Below are 10,189 nucleotides of genomic sequence, written 5' to 3'. Positions count from 1 at the left end.
TATTAATTGCAAAAAGTTATAACGCTCGCCCCTCATGACATGTCCCAGATATTGCAATTTTCTGACTTTAATTGTATTTATAACCTCTTTATCTTTTCCCATTCTTCTCAACACCTCGACATTCGTGACTCTATCCACCTAACTTATTCTTAATATCCTTCTGTAGGCCCATAACTCGAAGGTTTCCAATCTGTCCGAAACATCTTTCTTTAAAGTCCAAGCCTCTAACCCATAAAATAATACGGAGAACACGTAGCATCTCAGAAGTCTTATCTTTAAAGAAATTGATATGTCCCTGCTGCAGAGTACTTTTTTCAGTTTGTTGGAAGAATTTCTTGCCTGTACTATTCTTGCCTTAATCTCTTCTGTGTACTCATTATTTTTGTTAATTATTGTACCCAGATAATTATATTTTTCAACTTTTTTAATTTGTTCTCCATCTATTGTTATGTTTTCTTGGCGCTGTTGGGTTTTTGTAGTTACCATAAATTGTGTCTTTTTTTGTTTACGGACAGTCCGTTTTCTTCACTGACTTTTACTACTCTGTCAACTATTTGTTGTAAATCCTCAAGACATTTCGCTAATAAAATAGTGTCGTCGGTAAACATTATTGATTGGTCGGCCATTTACTTTTATTCCCATAGTTAGTTCTTCTAGTGCTTCCTGAATTATTTCCTCTAAATACAAATTAAATAAAGTAGGAGACAGGACACAGCCCTGCCTGACGCCCCTCTCAATCTGTATTTCATTTGAAAAGACGTTGTTCTCTTTTACCCCAGCGATCTGATTGTAATACATGGCGCTAATGATCCTGATGTCTCTCATATCTGTTTTTCTTTTCAAGTAATTTGATAAGACGGTTATGTCTGACCTGTTGCAATATATAATATGACCCTCTTATATCTGTTGTAATCCAAGAAACACATATATACTGACTGATTAATATCCATGCATCTTTGCACTAGTACATTCACAGCGAACAGGGATTCCCTTGTTCCCAGTGCATTTTTAAATCCAAATTGAGTATCAGGCAACAGATGTGCCTGCAATAAGTAATAAGAGGATCTGTAGAGAAAGATTAATGTAAATTATATCGTATAGCCAGGTAGCAATAAAGATGCTAGAATCGAATATAATTCATTCCAAGCTAGTTTGGAATTGCTTTCAGAATCTGATTGAAATCGGAAAAGTAACAAAATATGTCAAATCGATTTACTCTAGACGCCTGGACTGGTATTAAAAGGAATGAAAAAACCGGACCTACTTACCAGGAGAGGGACAAAAGAAAGATTCATGTTCAACAGGATGCTGTTGATACCTGATGTCGGAACACTTTTTGTGCAACTTCGCAGCCCTAGCCCAACATCACATTCAGATAGGCCACATTGCTTTCATCCGCTCCTTAAAACGCTCCTTAAAACAGGTCTAACAATACTCAAACCCAAAAACGCAAACTGAACCAACTTATCTCTCAGCAAAATCCACAACTCATTTCATCAACTCATCAAAGCTCTGTCAAAAACGTTTAATTTTTTGTCACTCCTCTTTCCATCCCAACTTAGAAAATTATTTGTCAAACTGAAGAAGCTATCTCTTATCTTCATTCCGACCAAGCCGAAGTTGCCAGACAAGATGTCGCAGAATTCTCCGTACTTCCAAACCTCTGCCGTATAATATCAGTCTTTTAGAAAGACGTGTCCTCAAAGAACTTTATAACAACCCTAACATTGTCATCCTTCTAGCCGACAAAGGTAATACCACCGTCATTCTCAACTTCTCTAATTATTTCGACAAGATGTTCGAACTTCTCAATTCCACAGGATACAAACGCGTCCCAAACGATCCCACCACATATCTAGAAAAAACCAAATCCATTATAAACTACCCTTATATCTCCCACCTGAATGGAATATATCTTAGTATTCAATTCATAATGGAAGTTGAGTCTGAAGCGTCGTTGTCATTCCTTGATGTTTTTATCCAGAAAAACCCACATCACAGTTTTTTCTATTCCTTGTACCGGAAACTCACTTGTTGCAGTTGTTATTATTGTATTCCGTAATAATAAAAATTAAAACTCTACATTGTAAACGTCCTCGAAATGATTTTAAATAAAAATTGTCTTCTTCTATTTTCTATTATCTTTTATCCGTTTAAATAATAAAAAAATGTAATTTTGACAGTGTACGGTCCAGGTAGGGTAATTCGTACGAATTTCTGATGCATATTTTGTTTGCTTTGCTTAATAGAATCTCTTATTGCCAATTATTTGCCTCGATACGTCGAAAGGAAACAAGAGAAAAATGCCTTTGCTGGCTGCGTTCGCCAGCACCGTTCAGGACTCGCTCTAATTATATGCTTTGTGAATAATTCTCTCAATGTCGGAAATATGCATATCCTGCAGTTAACTGCCGGTTAAAGCCTTTAGTTTAATTGATGATATGCAATTTTGTGGTATGAAAAATTTTTTTTCTGTTTTAAATAAACTGGAAATGGACTAGGAAATTTTCATTGTTTTTATAGATAATGTTAAAATAAGAGTATATTAAAAAAAATTAACAGTTTAGTTATAAGGCTTTAAATTACTCTATTAATTTTTAACATTTATCAAATAAGAAAAGTTAAGATTGGAAATTAAACTCATTATAAAGAAACCTATATTTTTTTTGAAAAGTGTTTAAAAAATATTAAATAAAAAATATAAAAGCTAACAGACTTATAATAAGAAATCGACAAATTATGGAAACAAATGTCATCAGTAGAGGAAAAACTACTTTTATAGACGAAGTCACACTTTGACCAATAAGATTCACTATGCTGTTCTGTTCTTGCCTTTCTTGATGTGTTTTTAGTAATAATGTGTGCGTTCCTATTACTTTCAAAATATTTAATATATCAAATGCGGCTGTTTAAGGTAACTGGTTTCAAGGAGAAAATTGATGTTTTGCTAGTAAAGGTAATATGAACTAAATTCTGTTCATTCAACTTTATACGCCATTTTTTGACGAGTGTTCTACGCCATCAATTGCATTTTGAAGGCTAACCGTAGATTCTTCAATAGTGGCTCCTATTGTCAGGTTTGCTAAGGCATCAACAAATGTAGCTAGTTGAATGTTTTCTCTCAAAGGAATATCAAATTTGTAAAAAAGGTATAATAGTGAGCTTCAAGAACGCTTTGCCCTTCTTGGCTTTAACTCAGAATACTAGTTTTCTATTTTAACTCTAAATGTTTTCTGCAGTAATTATGACCGCAATATTTTAACGAGTTGCATATGAAATATTTTCTTTGGCTTTATTAATAGGCCGTCGTTACATACTTTGTCGAATGATTTGCGATATCCAGGAATACTGCTAAACAAATTATGTCCTTTTTCAATGCTTTTTCTATTTGAATTACTATTCGATTGATCTGGTCAACTGTGGAGTGTTTATTACGAAATCTAAATCGGTGTGTCAGAATAATATTTTTTTGTTCAATTATATGGTTCATTTTTCGTAGTAGCAATTTTTTAAATACCTTTGAGATTATGGATAGTAAGGAGATTGGCATGTGTGATGTTAATTCGTGGTTATCCTGTCATACTTTGGGTATCATTATGAATTTTGCAGTTTTTCATAGTATAGGAATATACCAAAATCTAAAGGATGCATTTATTAGGGTAGTAAGCTTTACTATGGCTCAATGTAAGTACTTATCAAAATAAGTTAAAAAAATGGGAAAATTTACTATAAAAAGAAATAATAGATAAATTTTTTGTCATTTATTAGATTAAATGTCTTTTATCTGAAGTTCATAATATATGTAATAGGTTTCGATTTAAGGTAAACGTTCCCATACTCTGTCCTCTTTAGAATAATAGCACGAATCCTCTAACGTATATCATTATCCTCCATAAAGCATAGGCTCAGCATATCTCACAAATGCGAAAATGGAAAAATGTATTAAAGGTTAGTAATTTTTTAATAATATTAAAAAATATATAAAATTAATTAATAATTAATTATTAATTTTCTTTATACAGATTCATAAGTCGGATACAGGGTAAGTTAAAATGCATTGATAATTTTAAATAGAGAAGCCAGTATTTTACATCACTTTCGAAAAGTAATATTCCTTCTCGTCAATTCAGATATTATCAAATGTTTATGGTATACAATTTAGTCTGTTCGTATAAAGTATTTTATATGAAAATAAAACAACTAATAAATTAATGATAGTACTTACCTCAGAATAAAATTTAATTAACGCCAAGGTACCTGCATAAAAGTACCTAAGTAGGGGCGACTACGAACTCCCCCACGCTACCTAGGTACTTAGATAATATTTTTGTGAATATATGTATATAGTTTTTATTTTACTTTATTGTCTTCAAAAAAAGGAACCCAATTCCCAAAGCATGAGCGAACATTTTAAATTATTAAATAATGAAACTATAACAATATAATCGAATAAAGTTTATATAAATCTACATTAACTTAAATGCAATAACAAAAACTACAATTAAACAATAACAATTCCTAATTCTAATGTCTGATTAGTGATTAAAATAAGTAAGAGTGAACACTATATTTTAGATTTTAAAAGTTAGCTGCATAATAATTGCAAAGGGTCTTAGGGCCGATTGTTCGAACGGTAATCAAAACTTGATTGTAATCAAATATTTAACTACAATTAAATACGTCAGAGCAGCTGTCAAAATTATTAAAAATTGATTATTATTGATTTGTAAATAAAAACATAAAATTAACATCAGAAAGCAAAAACGCAAAATAATAAAATTGAATAAAATAAATCAGTCAACATAACCTCAAAATGTGACGTATTTGATTTTAATTAAATATTTGATTACAATCAAGTTTTGATTAGCGTTCGAACAATCGGCCCTTAATGAAGTCAAATTTAATAATGTATTGATTAACGTAATATTCATTTAGCCTACTTTCAATAAAATCAACTTTTCTTTTTGTCGTTTTATCAAATTTTTTTTCGAATCTATGTGCAGTTCTAATTTTCACATATGTATGAAAATATAACAAAATGTCTGTAAATTTAAATATGTCAGGATGTGATTTATAAAAACATTCGTTATTTCGAGTGAAATGATTCACATGCGTTTCTAGTAAATATAAGAGATGATGAAATTGAAGCCCACCTGTAAGGTGGAAATGTTGAATCTTCCGTTAAATAATTATCAACTAGGTAATCACAAAATTGCAAAATTCTCTCATCTTCTGGCATAATATTATAATAATTCGGCTTATTCGGCAATAAGGAATGCCGAAAAACAAGTTTAAATATTTTCCAATAACAGTTTGATTTTTATATTCCGAGGACAAATCTAAATTTTAAAATTTCCGGTACCAATTTTGTGTTAAATGAAATTTGCAACAAAAAATAATAATGTCGGGCCACACTAACTTGGCTGCATTTTGAATTGCTATTTCAAAATCAGAAATTATTCGCTTCAGTTTGAAATTTAAATTCAAATCTGTACATATTGTTATTAATGTATCAAAAGTACTTTTGTACGATTGCATTTTTGTAGCCATGTATAGTAAACATCCATTTTTTTTATTTTACAAAATATTCGCATCAATCTATGAGATTATTAGCGACATATATACATATACATACGATAATTTATTTACAAATGTTAGATTTTGTTAAATACATTGATATCTTTAGGGAATTTTACCAAATGTTCAATTTTACAATTTTCTCCTAAGATTTCATTTGTTGATCCGATGATGTGGTTGTCCTGTCTCTGCAACTGGTATCTTGGGCACTCTACAAGTACATGCTTAATACTTAGTGGGATATTACAGTTTTCACATAAAGTGGGATTAGTGTGACCAATTATGTGTCCGTGGGTAAGTCGGGTATGTCCTAGACAAAGACGAGTAACAATGACTTGGTGAACTCTGTTGGGAATTTTAGATTTCCACAGTTTTGAAGTTGAACTGTCCCACTGGTTTTGCCACAGATTTTCGACTTTCACTTTAATAAATGATTTTAAATTGTTCAGAACTACATCTCTCACTTCGCTGGCGGTTTCACTGTTCCTGGCTTGTTGGGCTGTACGATCCGCTTCTTTATTTCCTTGAAGGCCAATGTGTGAAGGAACCCATAGGAATTGTACAGTATAGTTATTGTTTTGAATGGTAGTTAGTTCTTTTTTGATTAGAAGAGCAATTGGATACTTCGTATACAGTTGGTTAATGGTGTTGATGGAACTGAGGGAATCGGTAATTATAAGAGCATTGAATATATTGCTGGAGTTAATATGAACGAGAGCTTGATAGATGGCGTATAGCTCGCCAGTATGTATACAGCTTAGGGACGGCAGTTTATACTCAAGTATAATATTTCGAATAATGACAGCTGCCCCAACTTCAGTAGATGTTTTAGAAGCATCTGTGTACATATGATAGGATTTAGAAAATTTTGTTAGTTTGTTGATGAAAGTATTTTCTATTAAGGAGTGTGGAGTATCGTTCTTTCTGAAGATATTTAAGGATGTATCGGATTAAGGAATGCTTAATGTCCAAGGAGGAGGAATTTCTATGAAGTTGGAATAGGTATTTGGTATCGGAATTTGTAAAGTTTTAAGGGTTTGCCTAACTCTTTCGTAGAATGGCGGTTCCATGTTCCTATTTTTAGTATATAGGTTTTTAAAACGATCAGTAAAATGTTACTTCTAGATGGATTGTTTGGATTAGAATTCGCAGCAAATCCGTATGTGAGAGATAAGAGCATCCTTCTATATTTAAGTGATGGCTCTCTAGTTTCTGCTCGTAAACTTTCTATTGGGCTGGTCCGAAATTCTCCTGTAGCTATTCTTAATGCCGTATTTTAAACTACGTCAAGGTGGTGTAATAAGTATTCTTTAGCAGATGCATATACTATGGAACCGTAATCTATTTTTGATCTAATAAGGGTTTTATAAACATGGATTAAGCAGTTATAGTCAGCTCCATAGTTTTTATTAGAAAGAGTTTTCATAAGATTAATTCCATTTTGGCATGTTTTTGTTATTTGTAGAATGTGTTTTTTTAATGTGAGTTTCGTATCAATAATCATCGCTAAGAACCTAATGTCATCGGCATATTTCAGGATTTGGTTACATAATTTTAGTTGCGGTTTAATCGAATCACGTTTCTTTGAAAATAACAAACACTTTGTTTTGCTGAGTGAAAACGGTAATCCTGTTTTCTTCGACCAGTTTTCGAGTTCATGAAGTGAGGTTTGTAAGTGACGCTGTACTCATAAGATGTTTTTTCCTGAAGATACTAATACCAGATCATCCGCATATAATCTGCCACGAACTAAGCTGGAGTTTGATGCTATAATATTATTCATGGCAATTGTGATCAATAGTGATCGCACAAGACGAGGATGACCTCAGTTTTATGATGAGAAAACTGGAGCAGGAATATACAAAGAATGGGATGGAAATAAACCTAAAGAAAACTGAATACCTAACAACGGAGAATACAGAAATAAAACAGCTGGAAATAGACGAAGGTAAACAAATCAAAGGAACAGACAAGTATAAGTATTTAGGTTTCATATTATCAAACAAAGGAACAACGGAGGAAGATATAAAAAATAGACTAGGACAAACAAGAGACTGCATACGAAAATTGAACCCGGTACTATGGGATAAGAACATCAGCATAAAAACAAAGAAAAAAATATATAATACCATGGCAAGAAGTATCCTCACTTATGGGTGTGAAAATTGGACAATAAATAAGAAAACTAAAAACAAAATAAGAGCAACAGAGATGGAATTCCTAAGGAGAAGCTGCAGAGTAACAAGAAGAGACAGAATAAATAACATGGAGATTAAGAGGAGAATGGCAATGAACTCCGACATAATAGAATACATCGAACAGAAGAGATTAACATGGTACGGACATGTCAGAAGAGCAGACCAAAATCGGTGGATAAATAGAATAACAGAGTGGAGCCCGATAGGAAGAAGAAAGAGAGGCAGACCCTGAAGATCTTTCAGAGATGAGGTGGACGAAGCAATGAGTAGAAGAAACCTACAGGAAGGGGACTGGCTAAACAGGAAAAATTGGAGAAAACGGTTGAGTGAAGGAATACAGTGAAAACTGTGGAAATCCTTGTATATATATATATATAATTAAAAATAACGTTGCGCTTATTACAGACACCTGAGAGGTGTAATTAGCTTGACGGCTTGTTGAAGATGTGCAGTGGTTGACTCTTACTTGAAAATTGCGTTGTTTAAGAAAATTTGAAATAAAATTGATGATATTACCTCTAATATTTGAAGTGTGTAATGATCTGATAATATAACGCCATGCTGTGTCAAATGCTTTTGTAATGTCTATGAATACTGCAATAGTTTCCTGCTTGTTCGCGAAAGATTCAAGAATATCGGATTCTAAATTAAGAGGTTATCAGTAGTAGTTCGATTTTGTCGAAATTTACTTTGCTCGTTAACCAGGAGGTGATTTTCTTCTAATATCCATAACAATACAACTCAAAAGAAAAAACTAAATTGGGAAATATACAGGACAAAGAATGGAAGGACTACTATAAGGAACTAAAAACAGAACAAAGACCACAATTCATTGGAAAAGAAAACAGGCGAAGACGAAGCAGATTCCCACAACAAGAAATAGAAATAACAGATAGGGAAATGAGAACGGCCATAAAAGCAATCAAAAATAAGAAAGCACCGGGACCTGGAGGCATCTCACCTGAGCTTATAAAATACGGATCAAAAAAATTACACCGGATGATACAATGGATATTTCAGAAAGCCATAAATGGAGAACAGCTCCCAAAGGAATGGACGGCGGCATATATGACATCTATATTTAAGAAAGGAGATAGAAAACGATGCGAAAACTACAGAGGAATAAGCGTAATATCATCAATAGGAAGATTATATGGGAAGATACTGCGAGAAAAGATAGAGCAAGCGATAAAAGGCAAAATCGGGGAGGATCAGGCAGGCTTCACGGCAGGAAGATCATGCATAGACCACATATACACACTGGAACAACTGTTGGAAAAGAAAAAAGCAAAAAATAGAGATATACACTTGGCATTTGTGGATCTGAGAAAGGCGTATGACTCTGTACCAAGGTCAGAACTATGGGAGGCAATGTACAAATTAGAAATACAGACGGAACTCATAGAAGCTACAAAAGCTCTGTATAAAGAAAATAAAGTGTCCATTAAAATGGGAACAAGAATCATAGGAGACTTCACCACAACAAAAGGGCTCCTGCAGGGTTGTTCCACATCTCCAACCCTATTCAAAATATACTTAGAGAAAGCCTTGACTACATGGAAAAGAAAATGCGAAGGCATGGGAGTACCGGTACGGAACGAATACCTATATACGTTAAGTTTTGCAGACGATCAAGTAGTGATTGCACAAGACCAAGACGACCTCAGCTACATGATGAAGAAACTACAAGAAGAATATACCAAGGCTGGCCTAGATATTAACCTCGCGAAAACAGAGTACCTATCTACAAGTGAAGAAGACATAGAAGATCTACAGATTGATGACAACGTAACAATCAAAGGAAAGGATAAATTCAAATACCTGGGGTTCATAATCACGAAAAAGGCAACAACAGAGGAAGAAATTACACAAAGATTAGGACAAACAAGAACAGCAATCCGACAACTTAACTCAGTATGGTGGGATAGACACCTAAATATGAAGACAAAAACGCAGATTTATAAAACATTAGTGCGAAGTATTATGACATATGGGGCCGAAAATTGGATCATAAACAAGAAAAACAGCAGTAAGATAATAGCAACAGAGATGGAATGCCTGCGAAGATGCTGCAGAGTAACAAGAATGGATAGGAGAAGTAATGACGAAATAAAGCAAAGAACATCAATAGAAACAGACATACTAACATATATAGAACAAAAAAGACTAAAGTGGTATGGACATGTAAGAAGAGCTAGCGACAGCAGATGGATAAAAAGAATAACCGAATGAAGCCCCATAGGAAGGAGGAAAAGAGGACGACCCCGAAAATCCTGGAGGAACGAAGTAGACGACGCCATGAGTAAGAGAGGACTAAACGATGGAGAATGGAACAACAGAGAGAGATGGAAACGGTTGAGCGAGGGAAGGCAGTGAATACTGTAGAATCCCTAAATATATATATATATATATAT

General features: G+C 33.4%; 1 protein-coding gene across 1 annotated transcript; it reads right to left on the bottom strand.

Moving 5' to 3' along the window:
* Positions 1-5,654: 5,654 nt before the first annotated feature.
* Positions 5,655-6,425, bottom strand: LOC140449005 (uncharacterized). The gene has a single exon (XM_072542145.1). It carries the CDS (start codon positions 6,423-6,425, stop codon positions 5,655-5,657), a length of 771 nt encoding a protein of 256 aa, XP_072398246.1.
* Between the last annotated feature and the right edge of the window lie 3,764 nt (positions 6,426-10,189).

Source organism: Diabrotica undecimpunctata, chromosome 8, assembly GCF_040954645.1.
Source record: "Diabrotica undecimpunctata isolate CICGRU chromosome 8, icDiaUnde3, whole genome shotgun sequence".
NCBI classification, from domain to species: Eukaryota; Metazoa; Arthropoda; class Insecta; order Coleoptera; family Chrysomelidae; genus Diabrotica; species Diabrotica undecimpunctata.
Note: the sequence above shows the minus strand (reverse complement) of the source record. Positions and strands in the feature narration are given on the sequence as shown.

What these genes read in the sequence shown, in the direction of transcription:
- LOC140449005 (XM_072542145.1), bottom strand. Translation starts at nt 6,425, where the DNA reads ATGTACACAGATGCTTCTAAAACATCTACTGAAGTTGGGGCAGCTGTC.